General features: G+C 38.2%; 1 protein-coding gene across 1 annotated transcript in view; it reads left to right on the top strand.

The window, feature by feature from the left end:
• SLC43A3 (solute carrier family 43 member 3) overlaps window positions 1-24,585 on the top strand; it is a 918,925-nt gene that overhangs the window by 709,546 nt on the left and 184,794 nt on the right. Inside the window, exon 9 of the mRNA XM_044084126.1 lies at window positions 3,781-3,956. Coding sequence (XP_043940061.1) covers window positions 3,781-3,956 — 176 coding nt within the window. The remainder of the gene's footprint in view (window positions 1-3,780; window positions 3,957-24,585) is intronic.

Below are 24,585 nucleotides of genomic sequence, written 5' to 3'. Positions count from 1 at the left end.
TCAGCTGTGAAATTAAAATACCTTTCATGGAAATCACCTTTATCTCACTACTGTTAGCTCTTGCAGATGGATTTCAGAGTTACAAGCTCTCAAATGTGAGCAACCTTACTTGATATTTCATAATAAGAGTGCCATTGAAGACAATTAGTCATTCATGTCAGACTGTATCAACAGTGCCCTAATCAATCAGTACAATTGTACGTCTCTTACCCAGTTTACCAGAATAAAGGATAACAGTTCTTACATTTGTTGAATGTATACCTACAACTGAAACCTTATACATGGAAAGCTATTGAATTCAGAAAACTTATCAGCATCTTACTTCATTCAGAAAAGAGAAAGAAAGCATCTCACAGTAATCAAACTCTGAACAATATTCCTAAACATGGATCATAATGTATGGAGCTGGTACATGAAAAAAACACATTCCAGCAACATTTACAATTCACAAAATGCTATGGGATTTGGACCAGATTGTCTAATGCCCTGGTGTTACCCAAGTGGAGCACATATGCAGATGAGGGCAATGGCAAACAGGCCTGGGTACGATTTCAAAAAGTGTAAAGTAGAAGAGAAAAGCTATCTCCGCAGGTAGCAGTCTGAGAGTATACAGCTATGGACCAACTGTACTGTCCATACAGTCCCCAACCCCCATCACCAAGATTAGCCGAAGTGGTGCTCAGCAAAAAAAAAAAAAAAAATTACCAAAGCAATTATATCAGCCTACAAGTGTATTATATCAGCCTAGAAGTACATGCAGTCTTCAGAAAAGTAAAATACAGTGACTGTAATTCAGTATTTTATCTCCTTTAGAGTGCACTAAAACTGTAACCCACCCCAACATGCAACGTGTCCATGGGTTCTGTGTCATTAATAATGTCACCAAGGGAATCTTGGTCAGAATCTTGCCAACCCAAGGGCCTGTGGCACACATCTCTGCAGGAATGGTAGATAAATCTCTTTTAGGGAGAGTTCTGGGGTGGAGAGGTAAGAAAGAGAAAATGTGGGTAACAACATGGAAACACAATCCAGTAAAGAGGGAGAGTATGTTAATGAAGATGAAGAGGGAGGACATATGTTTAATATTTTTACAAGAGCTTAAGTTAAAACCTAAACCAGTTAAAGTAAAGTTAGAAAAGAGAGCTGTAATTGGCAACTTCAAGTTAGACAAAAAGAAGAAGCAGAAGGAGCATGGGAATTTTAAGCACCTCGACTGAACTATGGGTGTCACTCAAGGTACTTGAACGTGAGGAAGACAGATGGGTGGCAGGCAGTTGGCTAAGATGGAACATAGGACTAGTCCTGAGCTCTTTCCATGGGTCCATTACAACTAGACCCCAAATTTTCCACAAATGGATGAAGAATTTGCAGGTAAGAAAGAAAGAGGGAGATAGAGTAATCATAAGAGGTGACTTCAGTGTGGTGTGAGAACCCAAAAGGGGTAGGACATTTGCAGCAGTTGAATTTCACAGATACAGTCAGAAAGCCCTAGCTAAAGGTGTGAGACAAAAGAGGCTGTTACATGCATGGTAAGAATTAGGACCAGGAGAGGCAGAGTTGACATTTTCAAGGTGTGAAACAAAACAAGCTAGTGGGTCAGATAGATTATTGGTGGATGGGAAAATATTTGAGAAAATTACTGCTGTATATTGCAAAAATGAAACTTAACAGATCTTGCCATTGTTAAGATAATAAGTGAACTAGGAAATTGGACAGTCAAGTGGATGGAGAAGGAACCTTTGGCACTGAATGAGGGTAGATGGTATTAAATGGGTACAGGATATGGTTAGGGAGACAGTAGACTTAAAAATGCCAGTGGCAACCTGGGGATTTGTAAATGGGAATGGATAAAAGCTGCCGGGAGGGGGGAAGGTAACACTGTGGCTAGAAGAGTGAGAATAAGAAAAGGAAGAGTTTAGGAAGTGAAGGATATTGGGGATAGGCATAGAGATAGATGCATTGCATTGAAGAAGGAGAGGTAGAAACTCTGAATATAAACAGGTCAAAGCAAGTGGCCATAAGACACAGGTGAATAGAATACGAGGAATTAAAGATAAACGCCATGTAGGTGAGAAGGGAGGGTGGATGAGGGGAGAGATGGGCATTAAGATTATGATCTGTACGATCAAGGATCAGTGAGAGAAATCTTGGATCAGTTCAGTGGAAAATGGGCTGTGTGAATGAACAAATAAGGACATGACTTAGATGTTATTGCACTGTGCATTATTAAAGACTAGGCCCCCAAACTGCAGTGTTTTAGAAAAAGAAAGTGTTCTGTGGGGAGGAGCAAAAGAGAATGAATTTGCCGATAAGAAAGGAGGCGGTGATTTAGGGAATTAGGCATATGAAACATGGTAAAAAATGCAGACCAGAATGAATACTTCACTGATTTCTATAAAATAGTGGGCTTTCAGGTCAGCAGTACAGTGGCAGATTTGTTCAATGACATTATAGAAAAAGTAAGATTAACCAAATCCATGGAAGAGCCTACAGCAGTAATACTGTATAAACAGGAAGGGAAAGAGATGGATGTCAGAATCTACTGCTGTATATCTTTATGCAATGTAGATTCCTACATGTTTGATCTTGATGTCAAACTGTAAGCAGAGGAAGTCCTTCCGAGACTAATAGAGTATGAGCGAGTGGGTTTTACTAAAGGTGGAATATAGATCCTGTAGAGTGGACAGGGGAAAAGTGCCAGGGAAAGTCATGAATTGTGTTAATGAACATTCAGAAGGTCTTTGTATCTCATGAGACTTTATGACAGATAACTTGGTAGAGGCCTTTGGAGATGGTAGGTGGATAAAAGGAGGAAAAACCCTTTATAAGGCCCCAGAAGTTACAGCTCTTTATAAATAGTGGATTTACAGGGAAAAAAACAGTATTAGAAAGAAGAACCCAGTCCCAGGGCTGTTTGTTATCAACAGGATGATTTTTAATAGTCCTTGGGTGAGCCAGAATAGTGGTGTTTATCTGTTTGCAGATGATTGCATAATGCTGCTTGGGGATGTTACTGTGCAACTGCAAGGGCTGCTGGAGATGTTCAGTAGTCGTGTGGCAGGGCTTCATTACCACCCCCAAATGTCAGTGGTGATTAGAACTGGAACTAAACAGGCAGAGATGTTTTACACTTCCTGAAAAAGGGGGGTACTTGTAGTTTAAAGTTTATAAAATTGTGGTTGAGATTACAGACCAGAACTGGCCAGATCTGAAGGCAAGAGTAGGGGAAATGCTAGACATATTAACACACAGATTTTGCTACACCTGGGTTAGAATAGAAGTAGTTTGCACAATGATACTTAAACATGTACTTTGGGTGGCATGTACTTCACTAGGGCAGCAACTAATATATGGCACATTTCAGAACTGTTACTGCACAAGAAATTTTAGAAGCTGCTGCAGTGACCACTGTCCACACCTTCACAAAACACTGCAAGTTTGAAGCACTTTCCATAGCTAGCATTGTTTCGCAATTTACACAAATATTATGTAACCATTTAGTATAAACCAAGGCACATTTCAGCATTTTTATGGGAAATTCTGGGTGCTCCGTATAGGAGTTTATGTAAGGATGTCTTAATGAATTACGTATTTTGCTAATATGCATTTTCACTCACCTCCACTTATGAAATTGTATAATTGCTTAGCATATTTAGAGTTTTACACTGTTTTGGTATAAGTCTGCTGTCACATAGATATATGTTTTTTAATCAGATGATGGCAAACTGGTAAGCAGAGTCTGAAAATGCAGTTTTCCTTACTGTTTTTTTTATGTGATAGTGTAACTTGTGGTAAATCCAGTTCCTTCACACTGATAAATCGGGATGAAGGACAACAGCAGAAGCCTAACTCAAGCCCTGTAGGAGAGGAAGAGGAAGAAAATACAGAGGAACAGAATAGCATGAGTATTAATCAGAAAGATCCAGAAGAAAGTGGGAGGAGTCTTCTTAATAAAGGTTTGTTGTTCTTTTGTCTCAGTCTTTCTTTTAGGCTGTCTCATTAGCTCATTACTTGATGCTGCTATTAATTAATGAAATTCTGTTTAAATTTTCTGTATTTGTTGATTGCTTGTATACTTCTGTTTGCTATACTCTTTATGTAATGTTGGAATTTTTCTGGAGCTTTTCTCCCTGGGCCTCCACTGAAAAAGGGTAGCTCTCTGCCCATTCGAACTATCCTAGTAAATAAATACCATTAATAAATAAATAAACAGGTATTCTGTGTAATTTAGTAAGTAAGAGTAATATAACGCCACAATAATGGCAATAGACTAAGAGCACTCGAAAGGAAATTCAATTCTGTAATTTAATGAAACACAATATTGTTAGCGCTTTCGTACAGGTTAATACCTGTACTTCCTCAAAAAAAAAATCATCACAAAAAACTTCACTTAAATACACCTACTCTAATACTAACCCCACCTCTCTTAAGTTGCATGATTAATTAATAAATGGGTAATTAATGAGTTAATTGACTTAGAACCTTGGCAATAAAAGATTAAAAAACACTGTGCTACAAATACCTATGTGAATAAAAACATACATATAAAATATGAAAAGCATCTCTAGAAATATATAAATGTAAAAGTATGAAAATATATAAACAATAAATATACTATTATATACATTTATGTACAAAACAATAACATTTGCCTGCATGTTAAAAAATGCATGTAATGTACTGCATCATAAATATAAATATAAATCTCTAAGCTCCTTGGTTTTAATATACAAGCTATAGAGCATACATCATTGATGCCTGGATACCTAAAGGCATCATACCCAAGTTGCCACAGGAGCTCGCATCTTTCCAACCATAGTGAGATAGGGCCACCTCTTATGGACCCAATGACCTGATCAATAATACTAAAATCAAAAATATGGTCTGGATAAATAACTATACGTTTCTTTTTTATTTTTAATGGCATATATGTGCTCGTACACCCTGTCCCTAAGTCTCCTTTCCTATATAGAAGACAGAGCGTATTTTACACTTAGCCAAATAAATTATACTTCTTGAGTTACAGTTATACCTACCATTAAAGGAAAATCTTAAATCCCTGATGGTGAAAAAAAGCCCTGTATTAATAAATCTGCAATAGGGGCAGGACTCGCATCTGAACATACCCCTTACTCTGGAATTACTAGCCCTTTTAGTTTCCAATAATGATTTCAAATTTTGTCCTCTTTTAAATATGGTCACAGGTTTGATATGTAAATTATTCCTCACATTCTCATCAGCTACTATCAAATCCCAATTTTGACACCAAATGCGTTTAATCAGGAAAGCCTCGTTACTAAAGGGGATGATAAAAGTGGAAGTAAAATCATTGGTTGAGTTTGGGTTTGCACTACCCAAATGTACAGAAGTTGTATCTACAACATCTACAGCCCCTACCCAGGAATCACTTAGATTGCCTTAAAATAACCTGCAGGCCTTTTAGAGGTTACTTCTGTTAGAATATCCTCTTAACACCTGTGGGTAGCCACGTTTTATGAACATGTCCTTTAAAAAAATGACATTCTACCAGAAAAATCATCAAAATTAGAGACCATTCTAGCAGCTTGGACAAGCTGCCCTTTGACAACAGATTTTTTATGATGGTCTGCATGGGAGCAGGAATAATGTAGAAAGGAATTGGAGTATGTTTCCTTCCTATAAATAGTAGCCACATAACACTGTCTAATATGATCCTTACTCTGGCATATATCCAAATAGGAAATTCTTTTCATATGGAAATCACTAGTAAGCCTTAAGAAGTCCGTAGTATTATTCATGTAGTTAGTAAGTTCATTAAAGACAGTCTCATTACCTTTAAAAATAATAAAAATATCATCCAGGTAACAGGTGTAAAAGTAAATGTATTCCAAAAAAGTATTATTTTTCAAAATAAATTCCTTTTCCCAAAAGACCATCACAAGATTGGAGAAACTAGCTCCACACTGTGATCCCATAGCAACACCTTTGGTTTGCACAGAATAAGAGTCATCAAATAGAAAAAAGTTGTTGGTAAGTATCAAGCCCAGAAATTCCTGAACTAAATATAACTCGTCATTATCAATACCTTTCCCCACTAATAACTGGCTGACCCAGTCTATACCTAGGTCATGTGGGATCACCATGTATAAATCCTTCACATCCACAGTAGCAAAGTTATAGTTTGCTATATAATAATAATATAGTAGTATTGCCAAGGTTCTAAGTCAATTAACTCATTTATTAATTACCCTTTTATTAATTAATCATGTGCCTTAAGAGAGGTGGTGTTACTATTAGAGTAGGTGTATTTAAGTGAAGTTGTTTTTGTGATGATTTTTCTCTGAGGAAGTACAGGTATTATCCTGTACGAAAGCGCTAACAATATTGTTTTTCAATAAATTACAGAATTGGATTTCCTTTCGAGTGCTCTTTGTCTATTGCCATTATTGTTCCTTTTTTAGTTTGTTCGTTTTATTTCCGTTTGAATCGTTTTCTTCATGGCAACGGACATTGGTTTTGGCACTCTTTCCTTATTTCCAGAGGAGGCACTGGATTCTAACTCTGTGCAGGACATTGGGTCTTTAACTTGCTTGATCCATGCTTTAAATAAAAAAGTGGACAATTTGGCTGGCATAGTAGCAAACAACTCTTTGAGTGCTTCTGCTCCAAACAGTGGTCTGGAAAATCGTTCCTCTTCCCCTTCAGCCTTGGCCGGTTCTGGTTCGCATGACCGTAGTCACGGAGCAGAGCATTCCAACGTGTGAGGTGTGTCATCAGGGGCTAAAGCCAGCATAATGCCCAGGGACTTGAACCAGAATGGTAATGTATCAAATCACACGTCTAATTTGAACAGTTAAGTATTACAAGCCCCCTTTATGATGTAATGACTGATGACCATCACCTGCAACATTGGTTACAACCTATGATTAATCTGAACTTGAGTAATCCTAGTTATAACACTGCCTCTATTGGTTCCTCTCTTTTTAATATTTCTAGTAAACTGAAGAGCTTAGACTCTAAATCCTTCAAGCTGCAACTTGAAGTGGTTTACTTTCGTGAGTGCATTCAAAGGAATATAGTCCGGAAGGGGTTGAGGACGTTGTTACCCCACAGGACTAATTATGGATTTTCCATTTCATGAGGAATGGATGAATTTATTTAATAAACAAGGGATACAGCTTATGGAATGTTTTATTGTGCACTATACTGAGCAAATCAAAACCTTAGAGGATGAAATACATGAACTAAATGCAGCAGTTAGATCCGATACAGACTTTAATAGGTACAAGTTTGACTATGAACGCATCTTTGCAAGCATTGATGCTCAGTTAATCAAGTTAAGGGCTACTAAAATCAAGAAATTAAATAGAGATGAATTGGACTATAAAAAGAGAGCTGCATATCCGCGGCCTCCTGGTTCACAGCAATGGGGAGGGCCTTCTCTTGCAACCAATCATGACGTGGGAAGTATTCATAATGCGGAGACGTCGGGGGATAATGAATCCCGTCACAATTCAGTTGCTGAGGAAGCTAACACACAACCCATATCTGAAGGCCCTCGTCGTAGTGAGAGACTGCAAAGCAACAGAACTAACTGCAATTCCACTAATAATGGCTCTTATCAATGACCCAACCATACAGATAATGCTCAAAATTGTTAGAGGGACTTCAATACTGTCCAGCATAACCCGGCACACACATACAACAGGAGGATGAATCAGGGAAATTGGCGACAAACACGGAGATAATGAACAGCTTTTCTCCCTCTTTTGGTGCATATAATGATAACATTTTGGACTATAACTTAAACACTTCCACCTTTGAGGGAGACAGACATTTGAACACTATTTTAATAGTACTAATGATTTCATAATATTTAACTATTCCTCATTTTTTGTCAGTACAGCGTTAGCTGACATTTTGGTAAGGGGCATGACTTTTGTACACTAGAAACTTGGATTTGGCAAAAACCATAATTGATTTAAAGTTATTCACAAGCAAACTTAATTTGAAACTAGTTTTGGGTATGAATTCTACTGATGTTCCATCTGATTGAAATATGTTTCATGTGAATAGTACATTTAACCCTGTGTTACATCCAACATTGATTGTATTTGAACATATTTGTGAATTTGATTTAAGAAATTTGAGGTTATTTAAAAATGTATCTAACACTAACAATCTGTGCACTGATGAAAGAATGTTATTAACAGGACTAGTAAATAGTGATTTGAGGATATCCCAGCCTGACAAAGGCGGGAGTATAGTTATTATGGATAAAGATTTTTATAAAGCGAAAATGGCATTAATGTTAGATACTGTTAGTTATAAACTTCTATCCTTGAATGAACTCAATGGTGCTTATAAGAAAATTAGGGGATTCTTAAATGATTTGTTTATTGAAGCACGTATTTCTCTTGACATTTTCAATTACCTCATAGTTCCAGCACCACAAATTCCTGTTATCTTTGGAATCCCTAAGAGTCACAGAGATTTCTACAACCCTCCTTTACATCCGATAGTTAATGGACACAACTCTATAACATATCCTATGGCCAGATTTGTTGATAGTATACTTAAATGTTTTTTTTGATAAATAAATCCGAAGTATGTAAAGATTATTGGTCTTTTTTAGCCAAAGTGAATGCCTTGTCCTTTATGGAGAACTATAACTTTGCTACTGTGGATGTGAAGGATTTATACATGGTGATCTTACATGACCTAGGTATAGACTGGGTCAGCCAGTTATTAGTGGGGAAAGGTATTGATAATGATGAGTTATATTAAGTTCAGGAATTTCTGGACTTGATACTTACCAACAACTTTTTTCTATTTGATGACTCTTATTTGCAAACCAAAGGTGATGCTATGGGATCACCGTGTGGAGCTAGTTTCTCCAATCTTGTGATGGTCTTTTGGGAAAAGGAATTTATGCTGAAAAATAATACTTTTTTGGAATACATTTACTTTTACACCCATTACCTAGATGATGTTTGTATTATTTTTAAAGGTAATGAGACTGTCTTTAATGAACTTATTAACCACATGAATAGTACTACGGACTTCTTAAGGTTTACTAGTGATTTCCATATGGAAAGAATTTCCTATTTGGATATTTGCCTGCGTAAGGATCGTATTAGACAGTGTTATGTGGCTACTATTTATAGGAAGGAAACATACTCCAATTCCTTTCTACATTATTCCAACACCCATCCAGACCATCAGAAAAAATCTGTTGTCAAAGGGCAACTTGTCCGAGCTGCTAGAATGGTCTCTAATTTTGATGATTTTCTGGTAGAATGTCAATTTTTAAAGGACATGTTCATAAAATGTGGCTACCCACAGGTGTTATTAGAGGATATTCTAACAGAAGTTACCTCTAAAAGGTCTGCGGGTTATTTTAAGGCAATCTTAAATGATTCCCAGGTAGGGGGAGTGGATATTGTAGATACAACTTTTGTATATTTGGGTAGTGTAAACCCGAACTCAACCACTGATTTTACTTCCACTTTTATCACCCCCTTTAGTAACGAGGCTTACCTGATTAAACGCATTTTGTGTAAAAATTGGGATTTGATAGTAGCTAATGAGAATGTGAGGAATAATTTACCTATCAAACCTATGATCATATTTAAAATAAGACAAAATTTGAAATCATTATTGGAAACTAAAAAGATTAGTAATTCCAGAGTAAGGGGTATGTTCAGATGTGAGTCATACCCCTATTGAAGATTTATTAATACAGGGCTTTTTTACATCATCAGAGATTTAAGATTTTCCTGTAATGGTAGGTATAATTGTAACTCATGAAGTATCATTTATTTGGCTAAGTGTAAAATATGCCCTGTCTTCTATATAGGAAAGACAGACAGGAGACTTAGGGACAGGGTGTACAAGCACATATATGCCATTAAAAATAAAAAGTTGAAAATGCCCTTGCCAAACATATAGTTAATTATCCAGATCATATTTTTGATTTTAGGATTATTGATCAGGTCATTGGGTCCATAAGAGGTGGCCCCTATCTCGCTATGGTTGGAAAGATGCCTTTAGGTATCCAGGCATCAATGATGTATGCTCTATAGCTTGTATATTAAAACCAAGGAGCTTAATTAGATATTTATATTTATATTTATGATGCAGTACATTACATGCATTTTTTAACATGCAGACAAGTTTTATTGTTTTGTATATAAATGTATATAATAGTATATTTATTTGTTTATATATTTTCATATTTTTACATATATATATTTATGGAGATGGTTTTCATATTTTATATGCATGTTTTTTATTCACATAGGTATTTGTAGCATAGTGTTTTTTAATCTTTTATTGCCAAGGTTCTAAGTCAACTCATTAATTGCCCATTAATTACCCATTTATTAATTAATCATGTGCCTTAAGAGAGGTGGTGTTAGTATTAGAGTAGGTATATTTAAGTGAAGTTGATTTTTGTCATGATTTTTGTCTGAGAAAGTACAGGTATTATCCTGTACGAAAGCGCTAACAATATTGTGGTTCAATAAATTACAGAATTGGATTTCCTTTCGAGTGCTCTTTGTCTATTGCCATTATTGTTCCTTTTTCAGTTCATTTTATTTCCATAGTAATATAAAGCCAGTTAGCTTGAGAAAAATGTGTGTAATGATGTTCAGTTTTGGGACAACAGCAGAAATAATCTTACAGATATGATTTCTAAAGATTGTGTATGTCTTTGAGATTTTAGGTGAAAGACTATTTGAGAAGGCGGAGTCTGTATTTGATTTGGGTGTACAGGATACATATTCATCCCACTCTATTACCTTTCCCTGTCTGGTTATTTGCATTCAGAACCTTGGTTTCTTTGTTAATTTTCTCCAGTTCATTTTATAATAGTAATGTTCCTCCACTGTATAGAAATTCCATTCTGAGTAAGTGATAGAATAAAGAGAAAGTGAACTTGGAATTCAGAAAGACTTAACTTTATGCAGAAGCCTTAACTTAGAAGCTTTCCACATCATTCGTAAACAGCTCTACTAATGAGGTTTTCCCCTCATAGACATGTATTTATTTATTTGTTTCCAGTTTGACTAGGAAATCCACTGGGCCCAGAGAGCATGTTTTCAGTGGAGGTCCAGGGAGAAAAGCTCCACAGAACAAACTACAGGTAAAGATACAAAATAATAGTAAAACAACAAAATACAAATACATATATGAATCAAAGAAGAATATTTACAATATTCACATAAGGAAAACAATTGTAGTTATCATATGAACATTAATAAGTTTGAAGCCATGCTTAATAATAACCTAGATGAACAAACAAGATTTCTAGATTAAGAAAGGTTGCAGTTTGGAAAGTCAGATAGTTGGTGGGCAATATTAGTACCTACATGTTAAGAAAGTTAGTGTAAAGTTGATGGAATAAAGCATGGAGATAGTTGCATTAGAAGGGAGGTAAGAGAAGGAAAGGGATGACCTAGGTTGGAAGAATGCAGGTACATTTCCATTTAGAAGAGAGGTAGGAATGAAGGTATATTTTAAAGTTATCCACGTTCAGCATTGTCCTTGGGATGGAAACAAGAGAATTCCATTTTTTGGCTAAGGAAAATGAGAGGGAGTAGTTGTCCTGGTGGACGGTTAGTTTGTGAACACTAGGTTTTGGTGGTCATATCTGAGAGTTCTGTTTGGAACATGAGGGGGGGTAGGATGTTTGTGATGGCAGGGCATTTGGTGGGGTTGAAGAGTAGTCTGTGAGCTGTGATAAGTTGGAGGTAGTCCAGATAGTTTGGAAGTTCTAGCCAATTTAGAGAGTGGAGGGCAAAACAGTGATGGGAAGAGTTTTTGGCATCGGTGGCGAATTTGGAAATTTTGTTATAACGATTTTCTAATTTGGAAGTGATGGAGGCAGATAGGTTGGTTAATAGGGGAGCGCACCGTACATTTGGGAGGGAAGGAGTTAAGTAGAGGCGAGAGTATGTCTGGTAGGTGGTGAAAGGAAGTGATTGCTCCTTTATACCATACCAAGTTTTTGGTGTTTTTTTTTTTTTTTAATGTTATGAAGTATGTGGCTGTCAAATTTTAGGTGTTCATCTGTAGTTACCCCGAGTAATTTAGCATAGGGAATTACTTCAATAGGAGTAGTGTTTTGGCTTAGAACTTAGAAAGAGGTTTTGTCAAAAGGGAAGGATTTTGAGCATAGGAATATTAATATTTTGAATCTGTTTGCATTTAGGGAAAGGTGGTTTTGGAGCATCCAGGCCTTGATGGTCAGTAAGGCGGTCTGGGTCTTTGTTAGAAGTTTGGGGAGGTTAGTGGCAGAGCAGACTAAAGTTGAGTCATCTGCATATTGGATTAGTTTGGCACTGGGAATGGCAGAGTGAAAGGTATTGATAAAGATATTGAATAACATTAGACTGAGAATGGATCCCTGAGGTACACCGGTAGGGGTATGGAGAAAAGGAGAGATACTTTTTCTCCATTTCACAGCCTGAGCTCTATCAGGCAAGTAGCTTGAGAACCAGGATTGGGTATTTTGGGAGAGATTTAGGTTTGAAAGATGGCTCAGAAGATGGGTATGGGAAACGGTATCATATGCTTTTGAGAGATCTAGCAGCACTGTGGACACTATTTCCCTGGAATCTCGGGCATGATTGACTGTATCTAGGAATGAGAGGAGAGTTGTTATAGTGATGTGCCCAGGTCGGAATCCATGTTGGGTTGGGGTATGAAGTTGGTTTTGAGTTAGGAAACGCATAAGTTGGAGGTGAATGCATTTTTCTATGATCTTGGAGATTAGGGAGAGGATAGCTATGGGGCAAAAGTGTGAGATATTAGTGTTTTTGCCACCTTTATGGAGAGGTAGAATATAGGCTGTACATCAGAGTTTGGGGACGTAGGATTCCTGTATGGATCTGTTGATTAAGATGCTAATAGGTAATGCGATCCCATTTGCAGCAGACTTGAGAAAATATGAAGGCATGTTGTCAGGGGCATTGGAGCAGGGTTTTATTTTGGAGAGAAGTCTTTTTATATAGTTGGTAGATACGGTTTTAAGGTCGAAACAGGGGGTCATGGAGGAGGAAGTACACAAAGGGAAGAGATTGTTGTTGGGAAAAGTCTTGGTTGACAAATGCGTTTATAGAGTTCCAAAATTGTCTAGGGTTTTTTGAATGATTAAACTAGAGTTTGATGTATGATTTTTTTGTTTCTAATAATTTGTTTTTTTATGGAGCTGTGTGTATTGAAGTAGGGTTGCGGGGAGTTTGTTTTTGGTAAAGTTTCCAGGATTTGTTCCTTTGGCGCATAAGTTATTTGATATCTTTGGTTAGCCATGAGGCAGTATTGTTTTTTATTCCTTTTATTCTTCTCGGTGCTAGACAGTTTAGAGTATTTAGAAAAGGGGAATTAAAATAGTTGCTGGCATTATCAAGAGGAAGGGTTTTTAGGATGTTCCAGTTCATTTGTTTGAGGGAATTTGAGAATGTGTTGGGCTTGAAATTACTGAGGTTACGTGTGTATGTTGTGATGTTGATGTAGGGGGGAGGAGGTTGGAAGATAGGATCCAGTCAAGGGTATAACCTAGGAGATTTGCTTTATTGGGTCTGTTTATAGAATGAATTAGTTGGGTAAAGTTGAAGAGATTGATAGATTGGGCGAGTGTGGAGGTATTGAAGTCCCAGTTTGTTTACATCACCTAGTATATATGTTTCAGTGTTTATTTTGGTTGAGGCCCATAAGAGAATTTCTTCGATGATTTGGGTGTTATTTTACTGAAGCCATAAATTAATAAATTAATAAATACTGCTTGAGTTCAAAAAATTGTGTGTTGTTAGATATGAGGGGAGGCCCAGCAACATTATTGCTAGAATAATTTGAATTAAAATGGCAATTAAGATCTAGAGCCTGCCTGTATCCAGGATTGAATGAAATCTATTCAATCATGTGTATTTTAAAATTAAGGAGCCTTGCAAGGTAACATTACAGGAGTTTAAAAAAAGGGGGGGGATATGAACTTTATGAATTTCATGAATTTTATTAACTCAAGCAGTATTTATTAATTTATTAATTTATGGATTCATTAATTTGTTCATATATGAATTTTAAAAGGGTTGGAGTCATTACATATTGTTGTATCATGAATAAATGCATGGTAGTCATGGAAATGAAGTAGCGTAAAGCTGTATGTATGTATTATATCTTGTCATTTTAATATTCCAATATTTTAATATTTTTTAACTTTCCTTTTATTAGTTGTAGATGTACAAGTTATATTTACACACAAAAGGCTTTTATAAATGCACATTACACATAATTCTACCCATTTTTTTTAATATTTATATGGTTAGATATGTGCATTTGTGTCTATTTCATTCAGGTTAGATGAGATGATGTGACATCATGAACAAACGTTAGGATCAATGTTTATAGTAGTGAATCTTATTTCATATTATATAAATGAATTTAAATGTTTTTAAAAACACAAGTGGTTTTCTATTGGTGGTTCGGGTAATTGTTTAATTAATTTATAACTAATTGTAACAAATGCAAAAATGGAAGTAAGAGGTACCAACACGATCTGAAGTCTTCACAATGAACAAAGTCCAACCATTAGGCACGATAAAAGTCCAAAAAACACTTTAATACATGAGAAAATGAGCGCTTTCGCGTAGTGCAAGGCTACGCTTCACAGATACATTTACAGAAGTATTGCAAACTTAAATACAAAACATTTTGGCGGGATCATTAACAAATGAATTCATTATTGCATCAATTAAATATGTAATAATCATTCTAACTTTCAATTAATGACTTTTCACTAAAGTTAACAGCCCTTCCAGCTTAGAAATGGGAGATGTGTATAGTGTAATATAAAACTTTTCCATATACATCAAAATAGCATCCCTCATTTTCAAAATTATATACACCATTCCCCGTAACAGTATTAAAGCAATCGAATGTCTACATACTTAAAAACAAAAGCTAGAGTGTCAACAAGTGTGAATTAAGCAAACAAACCTCCAAAACCAATCAAGAAATATATATTAGAAAACATATCAAATAAGCATAAGCATAAGCCATGTCACATAGAATCCCCTAATGAATCAACTCAAGTATATACCTTGAAGTCAAACATAGAGCGGGGAAAGCCAACCGATCGTTGCCCAAATGCACGGCTCAGTAAAAATGTGTATAGACATATGTTTGATCAGCTCTTAGTCACCAGATAGCAGCAATAAAAGCAATACGACCATTACAATATATAGCCATAGTGCGACGACAAACTGTAAACATACATACTAAACTCCACAGACATAGAATAGTACCAAGAGCCCTTTAGCAGTCAAATATGCAGATAGACAGATTCAAAGAGGTCCGTACCGGAAATAATTTTTTAATAGAATGCCAAACCTGATATTCAATCCTGAAGACCTCATCACAGTCCGCTCTGGCCAATTAATTGTAACCAATGTACTTAAAGGTCAGTGGTGTGTATTAGTGTTGTCTGAAGTAGTCTCGCTAATAGAGGGATGAAAAGCGCTTCATGTGAAATAAAGGTTTATTTTTGGTAAAGTTTTGGCCGCATTTATAGTTCCGCAGTTTTTCATGGTGTTCAGAACTCCCTAGCTGTTCTTGTGTTTATTAGCTTGTACTTTTCCTGTTCACCGATATGGGGTTTGAGCCATGTCTCAGAGATGGCAACAATGTCTGGTTGGCTGTGGCTTAGCCAGGCTTGAAAGTTGGATACTTTGTTACAAAGATTCTGGGCATTGAGAGTTGAAGAGTTTTATTGGGGGGTGATGGTTGGGGAGACTGGTACTCTTGCCTGGGGATGAGCTAGGTCCAGGGTTAGGGTGGATGTCACCTGCTAGATAGAGGATGTTGAGGAGAGATCGTACTAGGGGTTTTGTTTTTGTTTTATAGTATTAGGGGAAGTGTATTATGAGTTTAGTTGTATGAGATTTTGTTGTGGTTGGCATAATTCTAAGGTTAAAGTGATGGAAGAGGTTTGGCTGAATCAGAGAAAGGGAGATGGAGTAGAAGACTATAGTAGTGGAGTGGAGATATAAATTGTGTTCTGGAGTATAGGAGAAAGGTGAGAAAGAGGGGGAAGATGGTTGGTGGAGTAGGAGCTGGCATGGTATAAGGGAATTAGAAATATCAAGAAGGTTAGGGGGATAAGGAAGGTTTGGAAGAGTGAGGAGGGCATGGATGTTGAATAGGTGTAGAATACGTTGTTGATAGTGAGGGATTATGGAGACTTGGCCTAAGGTGGATGGGGGTGGGGAAAGTAGGCAGCAGGAGATTGGGCGTGAGTGATGTATATATTGACTGTAGGTGTGAAAGGGAGGGGTTTGTGTAGGGTTGGTGTAGAGTTGGTGAGGATTGGATAGTGGATGATGAGGGGTGAGGAAATGGTTAGAATAAATGTAGGAATAGAGGGGGTGGGTGAGAATTGGGGACAGGGTAGGGGAGCGGAGTGAACCCAAGAGGAGCGAAGGATGAACAGAGTGGGTTGACCCAAGTTGCAGGGAAATTCCAGAACCTATCTGTAAAGATAACCAAAAGGGTAAATGCACATTTAACTGTTTATACTGCCTGGATAGGTGTAGGCAGGACAGGGGAGATAAAGGCTATTTACTGGTGTTGAGAGGATTCATTCTGGCTGAGATATGAAGGCAGGTCTAGGGAGTACAGACAGAAGGAGCGGGGACAGTACGGCCCAGTATACCTGTGCTTGCTACTAGACTGAAGGAAAAAAGCAATTAACTATTTGGCTAACTTCTAACAGAGGTGCAGAGTAAAATGCACATACAGGTACTTTTATTGAATGGCTGCGGTGAGAGCAGAAGGAAGCCTGGCAGGTGATGGTTATCATTTCCTTATCTCTGGGGAGCTGAGCTGCAGGGAATAGTCTGTTTAATATAGACTAGCTGTGGAATAAAAGGGGAGAGAGAGAATACATTAGTTAGGAGAATATAAACGAGAGAAAGGTGGGTGCAGTAAGTACAACTGTGCCAGAAGTAGAGAGAGGGATAGGCAGCTACAAATACAATACTGCATTACAATTCAAATACCAGCTGTGAGGCAATGTGCACATGAACTGCACTTGATATTTCAGCAGTTTGGATGAAATGCGATACTATACAGTTCTAATAGCAGGCAAGCACTCCCAGCATCGAGTGTAGTATTTCCTCCAAGCGTTGTGTATTGATTTAGATTATAACACACAGACAAGCAGCTCGGTTTGCAGGGGTTCAGATCAGGATGAAAATAGTGTAACTAGCAATATAACAGTGCCATAGAGTAAAGCTTTACTGTTTATGGAGCAGACGCATTACAGTTGAGAGATAATACAATGACTCTATCTCTTTATAACATTTACAAACGCTCTAATTTTACAACATCATTTTTTGTAGTAGGTACAGTAGCGTAGAGCTAGTAAATCAATTCTGTCTGTCTAATGACACTAACAATACACTTACAAAAGCTCAAAAGTTGAAAACATAGCATTTCACATTACGTTTCATAGTGTAGAGCTAGCCAAACACCTATATCTAGCTGAAAAACACTTACAAATGCTTAATTCTAAACTATAGCTTTTTCGCATTGAGTACAGTAGTGTAGAGCTAAAAAAACAGCTCTTTCTATCTGCATACACTAGCAAGACTCAATCCTAAAACAAAGCTTTTCACGTGAGGTTCAGCAGTGTACACTCAGGAAGCTAATGTAGCACAGATTCTCTGCTCTTTAACTAGATAAGATTTAAAGGTACAGAAACCCAGTGCCACAGTGCTTGGCAAACAAAACACAGTAACTCTTCAAAGCAGTCAGTTACAAGAGCAGAATATATGCAACAATAATTAGATATGTACAAAATATCTTGTATCACTGCAGTGTATAAATATTGAGCAAGAAACACATCAGCACACTTATGTGGCAAGCACACTGTGTTGGGGCTCGTAGTGGACGAGAATGATTTTTGAAAATGGCACCTTTTCCGGGTCAGGTAATACAAAATCTTTGTCCTCACCTGATTGGTCAGGGGAGGAGCTGTAAGATATCTAACTACCTAGTTCCTTTCAGCATAGAGCAGAGTGGGGGAAAAGGCAATGGCTGCTTATGTACCTTTGTAGGTTATTGACCCAGGTCACAAGGAAATTCCAGAACCTATCTGTAAAGATAACCAAAAGGTAAGTAAGCATTTAACTGTTTCCACTGCCAGGATAGTTGTAGGCTGGGCGGGGGAGATAAGGGCTTTTTACTGGTGTTGAGAGGATTAGTTCAGGCTGAGATATGAAGGTGGATCTAGGGGAATACAGACAGGAGGAGTGGGGATAGTATGGCCCAGTACACCTAACTTCTAACAGAGGTGCAGTGTGAAATGCACATACAGGTACTTTTATTGAATGGCTGTGACTGAGAGCAGCAGAAAGCCCATCAGGTGAGAGCTGATGTTTCCATATCTCTGGGGAGCTGAGCTGCAGGGAATAGTCTGTTTAATGTAGGCTAGAGGTACTTTTATTGAATGGTTGTGGATGAGAGCAAAAGGAAGACCGGCAGGTGAGGGTTGGTGTTTCCCTATCTCTGTGGAGCTGAGCTGCAGGAAATAATCTGTTTAATGTAGGCTTGGTGGCAAGCACACGGTGCTGGGGCTCGTAGTGGTTATCTCAGGGAAAGGAATGGTAGCAGAATTCGAAATGGGAGAACAAGATGGTGTATTGCCTAATGAGCAGGATTCAAAATAAAAGCACTATTCACCAAAAGTGCCCAAAGGCAGGTAAAGGCTAGGACTGTGATAGTGAGGGTCGGAACTTTGAATGTTGGCAGTATGACTGGTATAGGGAGAGAGCTAGCTGATATGATGGACCGAAGGAAGGTTGGTATATTGTGTGTGCAAGAGACCAGATGGAAGGAGAGCAAAGCTAGGTGTATCGGAGGTGGTTTCAAATTGTTTTATCATGGTGTGGATGGGAGGAGAAATGGCGTAGGCGTTATCCTGAAGGAACAGTATGCTAAGAGTGTTTTGGAGGTGAAAAGAGTGTCGGATAGAGTGATGTTTATGAAGCTGGAAATTGATGACGTAATGATAAATGTTGTTAGTGCATATGCTTCGCAAGTTGGGTGTGCAATGGATGAGAAAGAAACATTTTGGAGTGAGCTGGATGAAGTGGTGAAGACTTGTACCCAAGGGTGAAACTGGTGATTTGAGCAGATTTCAATGGGCATGTTGGTGAAGGGAACAGAGGGGATGAGGAAGTGATGGGTAGGTATGGTGTTAAGCAAAGGAATGCAGAAGGTCAAATCGTAGTAGATTTTGCAAAAAGGATGAACATGGCTGTGATAGGTATGTATTTTAACAAGAGGGAGGAGCACAGGGTGACATACAAGAGTGGGGGAAAATGCACACAGGTGGATTATATCTTATGTAGAAGGGCCAGTCTGAAGGAGATTGGAGACTGTAAAGTGGCGACAGGGGAAAGTGTAGTTAGGCAGCATAAGATGGTGGTTTGTAGGATGACATTGGTGATCAAGAAGAGGAGGATGAGTGTGAGGGCAGCACCAAGGATCAAATGATTGAAATTGAAAAAGGGTAATTGTGAGGTGCTGTTCAGGGAAGAGTTAAGACAGGCACTGGGTGCCAGTGAAGAGTTACCGAATAGCTGGGTAACTACAGCAGAGCTAGTAAGAGAGATGACTAGAAAGGTGCTTGGTGTGATATCTGGAAAGAGGAAGGAGGACGAGGAGACCTGGTGGTGGAATGACGAAGTACAGGAGAGTATACAGAGAAAGAGGTTGGAGAAGAAGTGGGATTGTCAGAGAGATGAGGAAAGTAGACAGGAGTATAAGGAGATGAGGTGCATGGCAAAGAGTGAGGGGGGGGCGAAGGCTAAGGATAAGGCATATGAAGAGTTGTATATAAGGTTGGACACTAAGGAGGGAGAAAAGGACCTGTACCGATTGGCTAGACAGAGGGACCGAGCTCGTAAAGATGTGCAGCAGGTAAGGGTGATAAAGGATAATGAGGGAAACATACTCACAAGTGAGGAGTGTGTGTTGAGCAGATGGAAAGAGTACTTTGAGAGGTTGATGAATGAAGAGAATGACAGGGAGAGAAGGTTGGATGATGTGTGGATAGTGAATCTTGAAGTGCAGTGGATTAGCAAGGAGGAAGTAAGGATAGCTATGAAGAGGATGAAGAACGGAAAGGCTGTTGGTCCATATGACATACCTGTGGAAGCATGGAGGTGTTTAGGTGAAATGGCAGTGGAGTTTTTAACTAGATTGTTAAATGAAATCTTGGAAAGTGAGAGGATGCCTGAGGAATGGAGAAAGTGTTTTGGTACCGATTTTTAAGAATAAGGGTGATGTGCAGAGCTGTAGTAACTACAGAGGGATTAAACTGATCAGTCACAGCATGAAGTTATGAGAAAGAGTAGTGGAAGCTAGGTTAAGAAGGGAGGTGATGATTAGTGATCAGCAGTATGGTTTCATGCTAGGAAAGAGCACCACAGATGGGATGTTTGCTCTGAGAGTGTTGTTGGAGAAGTACAGAGAAGGTCAGAAGGAGTTGCATTGTGTCTTTGTGGATTTAAAGAAAGCATATGACAGGGTGCCTAGAGAGGAGTTGTGGTATTGTATGAGGAAGTCGGGAGTGTCAGAGAAGTATGTAAGAGGGACACAGGATATGTACGAGGCTAGTGTGACAGCAGTGAGGTCTGCGGTGGGAGTGACGGATGTATTTAAGGTGGAGATGGGATTACATCAAGGATCAGCTCTGAGCCTTTCTTATTTGCAATGGTGATGGACAGGTTGACAGACAAGATCAGACAGGAGTCCCCGTGGACTATGATGTTTGCAGATGACATTGTGATCTGTAGTAAGAGTAGGAAACAGGTGTAGGAGACCCTGGAGAGGTGGAGATATGCTCTAGAGAGAAGAGGAATGAAGGTCAGCAGGACTAAGACAGAATATATGTGTGTGAATGAGAAGGAGGATAGAGGAATGGTGAGGATGCAGGGAGTAGAGGTGGCGAAGGTGGATGACTTTAAGTACTTGGGATCAACAGTTCAGAGTAATGGTGAGTGTGGAAGAGAGGTGAAGAAGCGAGTACAGGCAGGATGGAGTGGGTAGAGAAGAGTGTCAGGAGTGATTTGTGACAGACGAGTACCAGTAAGAGTGAAAGGGAAGGTCTACAAGAGGGGTAGTGAGACCAGCTATGTTATATGGGTTGGAGATGGTGTCAATGACAAAAAGGTAGGAGTCAGAGCTTGGCGTGGCAGAGTTGAGGATGTTAAGATTTGCACTGGGTGTGACGAGGATGGACAGGATTAGGAATAAGTATATTAGAGGCTCAGCCCAGGTTGGAAGGTTTGGAGACAAAGCCAGAGAGGCAAGATTATGTTTGTTTGGACGTGTGCTGAGGAGGGATGCAGAGTATATTGGGAAAATGATACTAAGGATGAAGCTGCCAGGTAACAGGAAAAGGAGGCGGCCTAAGATAAGGTTTATGGATGTGGTGAGAGAGGACATGCAGGTGGTTGGTGTGACAGAGCAAGATGCAGAGGACAGGAAGAAATGGAAACAGTTGATCTGCTGTGGCTACCCGTAACGGGAGCAGCCGAAAGAAGAAGAAGATTTCTACTGACACCAAAAAAACTAACAAGCTAATATACTTTGTCTATTAGAAATAGAAAAGTAAATCCACTCTATTCTACTAAAATAAAATGTTTAACAGAAAGTAAGATTAGACAATACATTTAAAGAAAGTTATACATCACCGATAAAGGGAAAGCTTCATCCTGTTTTCAGTCTCGACTGAGAAGCCCCGTTGCAGTTAGGCAGGAGTCATCATCGGGAAAACAGTCCTGGGCAGTGCGTCCACTCCACAGGTGAGGCTTCTGCCTGAATGCGGAGAATCTTATCTATATATAACCAAGTTGTTTACCACAAGTCATGAGAATCAGTACTTTCCCAGTGTAGGCCGGATCTTGCTAGAGCATTCTGTGGTGTTGGCCACCCACCCCAGAAGGAACAGCAAATCCTGCCGAGTACAATGATTCTGCAAATTTTGAATACTACACTGGAATATTCCAATAACCTTGCGAGTTTTAGTACATTACTAGAAAATTCCAGACAAGTCATGTTTCATAACCAAAAGTAGTAAACAAAGTATGTATTGTAATCAAATATAACTTGCTGAAATCATCAGAATGTTCCGGAACAGAGCATCATCGCTTATGCCTGCCCAGAAGACTAAAATGTTTCAGAACATAACATCATTCTATATATCAAAAAGAAATGAGAAAGAATAAAAATAAAAAAAATAAAATGAATTTCGAGATATAGTGAGGCAACAGTCAAATAATCACACTTTCTCAATGTTCCCCTTTTTTGTATCACATTCGTATCACATTTGGTCCCTCGACTATTGACTCACTTGTATCCAACATTTAAAGCCGTATTTACCTTATTGTAAACACAATAAGTTAAGCCACCATTCCAAAATGTCAACAAAATCAAAACAATCATTAAAATTAATATTGGCTGTATTAACCAATTTAACAATCTGGTACCAGATGTTGACCGTCCAGTAAATATATCCCACCAATTGTGTGCAGTGTCGGATTCTGTCTTCTTGGCTAAACTAAACAATTTATTCCCTATAATAATACTTGTCATTTCATGATGTAAAATACTATGATTTACTACCTGTAAATGTTTTTCAAGATGTTGAGTATTATTTAATACTTTCTGTAAAAGATTTAAGCTAAATGTCATATTGTGATATTCCAGCTTGTCTGGTAACCAGGTATGAAATACATTAACATGGGTCTCAGGGGAAAACACATAAGTTTCATTGTGCCAATGTAAATGAGTTACATTATCTAAACAACCTACAAAAAGATGCATTAAAGTATACAATAATGTTTGGTTTGTCACTAAGCATATAAATTGTGGTGCTATTTCTACAAACATTTCAAACGTAGAAGGTAATACAGTCCATTTGCAGATGTTGATGGAATGTTGAAGAAAACATGGTTCATATATAGGGGAATGTTGTCCACAGATAAGTCCATCCATCGTTTCAGTACAGTGTTCCAGTTTGTGCGTTCAGTTTGAAAAATCAACATAATTTCCTTCCACGTGGGGTAGTCAGTACTTGAATGGATACACAGGAGGTCCAAATACCAATGGCAAAGTTACAAATTGGCACATTATTTTTGCATTTGTGACATTATAATGCATGATATAACCTGTACAAAAATTATCTGTGCATCTTGTTTTTTCAGAAAACAATTTTATCCAATTAGTATTAGGTATCCATTTGTTAAATAATTGTCTCCATATTGGTGCTGCGGTAGCATTGTCGCCTCACAGTAAGACGCTGTCCGGTTCGATTCTCAGCTAGAGCGTCTTCTGTGTGGAGACATGCGTGAATGGGCATACCTTTGTTGAAGGCTGTACATCAGGGTTGGTAACTCGGCACGTAAAAATCAACTACCAATCATTAGCGGACCAGAGTTCCGCTGTAGCGACCCCTAACCAGGAAAAGCCGAAAGACACAACATTAAGCATTAACTTTGTTTGCACAGAATTCTTCTGTATTGAAACATAAAGTACATGCTCGTCGGCATGAAAAAACAATAAGATACCCAGAATAAGTATCTACCGCTGTACATATATATTGACAGCCATTATTTAATGGTAAAGGACCAACATAATCAATTTGCCATATTTGTCCTGGCAACTTTCCTCGTCCTATATGTCACTGAACTATATGAGGCATGGATCTTTGTTGAGTATGCTGACATATCGGGCATTGTAATATAACAGTTTTAATTAAGTCTAATGAAAGTGCAATTCCTCTCATTTGTGACCACCTGTAAGTGGCTTTTTCTCCCAGGTGTCTGCACTTCTGGTGTGCCCATTTTGCCATCCCCATTTGCTCAGAATCGTCTGTTATATTAGCTTCTGAAATTCTCGTTTGTTCATCTGTAACAGAATTAAACCACCGTTCTAGAGAATCTGCAGAACAATGTGCATCCACATGATAAACCGTTACAGTACCTTGATTTATCATTTCCCAAATCGATTGCAGTAATTATTTTCCCCAAATTTCTTTTGAATGAATTTTCCAGTCATTCTTCTGCCAGGTAGGCAACCAAGTTGCCAATCCATTTGCCACTGACCAAGAGTCAGTATAAATATGACATGTACCTGGCATCTCCTGTTTCAGTGCTTGGTATATACAGCATATAGTTCTGCATACTGACTACATTTACCATTCACTGAGGATGTTAAAACTCTCTTAGTCACTGGATTATAGGATACAGCTTTCCAACATCTTTTATTTCCTACATATTTTGCTGACCCATCAGTAAACCAAACATGTTTATGTTGTTCTAATGGTACCTGTACATATGGCATACCCCATTTTACTAGGGGCTCACTGACTGGTTCAGCCTTGTCAGTAACAGATAGTTGTTAATCTAGTGGTATTTGAGCCACTTTTTCATGTAACATTGCTACCCCATTAATTCCAGGTTTGGCCCTATCCTGAATGTACCATTTCCATTTAATAATGCTTGCTTCCTGCGCATGACCTATTCTATGCATCTT

Source organism: Protopterus annectens, chromosome 9.part0, assembly GCF_019279795.1.
Source record: "Protopterus annectens isolate FY-2018-M chromosome 9.part0, PAN1.0, whole genome shotgun sequence".
NCBI classification, from domain to species: Eukaryota; Metazoa; Chordata; order Ceratodontiformes; family Protopteridae; genus Protopterus; species Protopterus annectens.
Note: the sequence above shows the minus strand (reverse complement) of the source record. Positions and strands in the feature narration are given on the sequence as shown.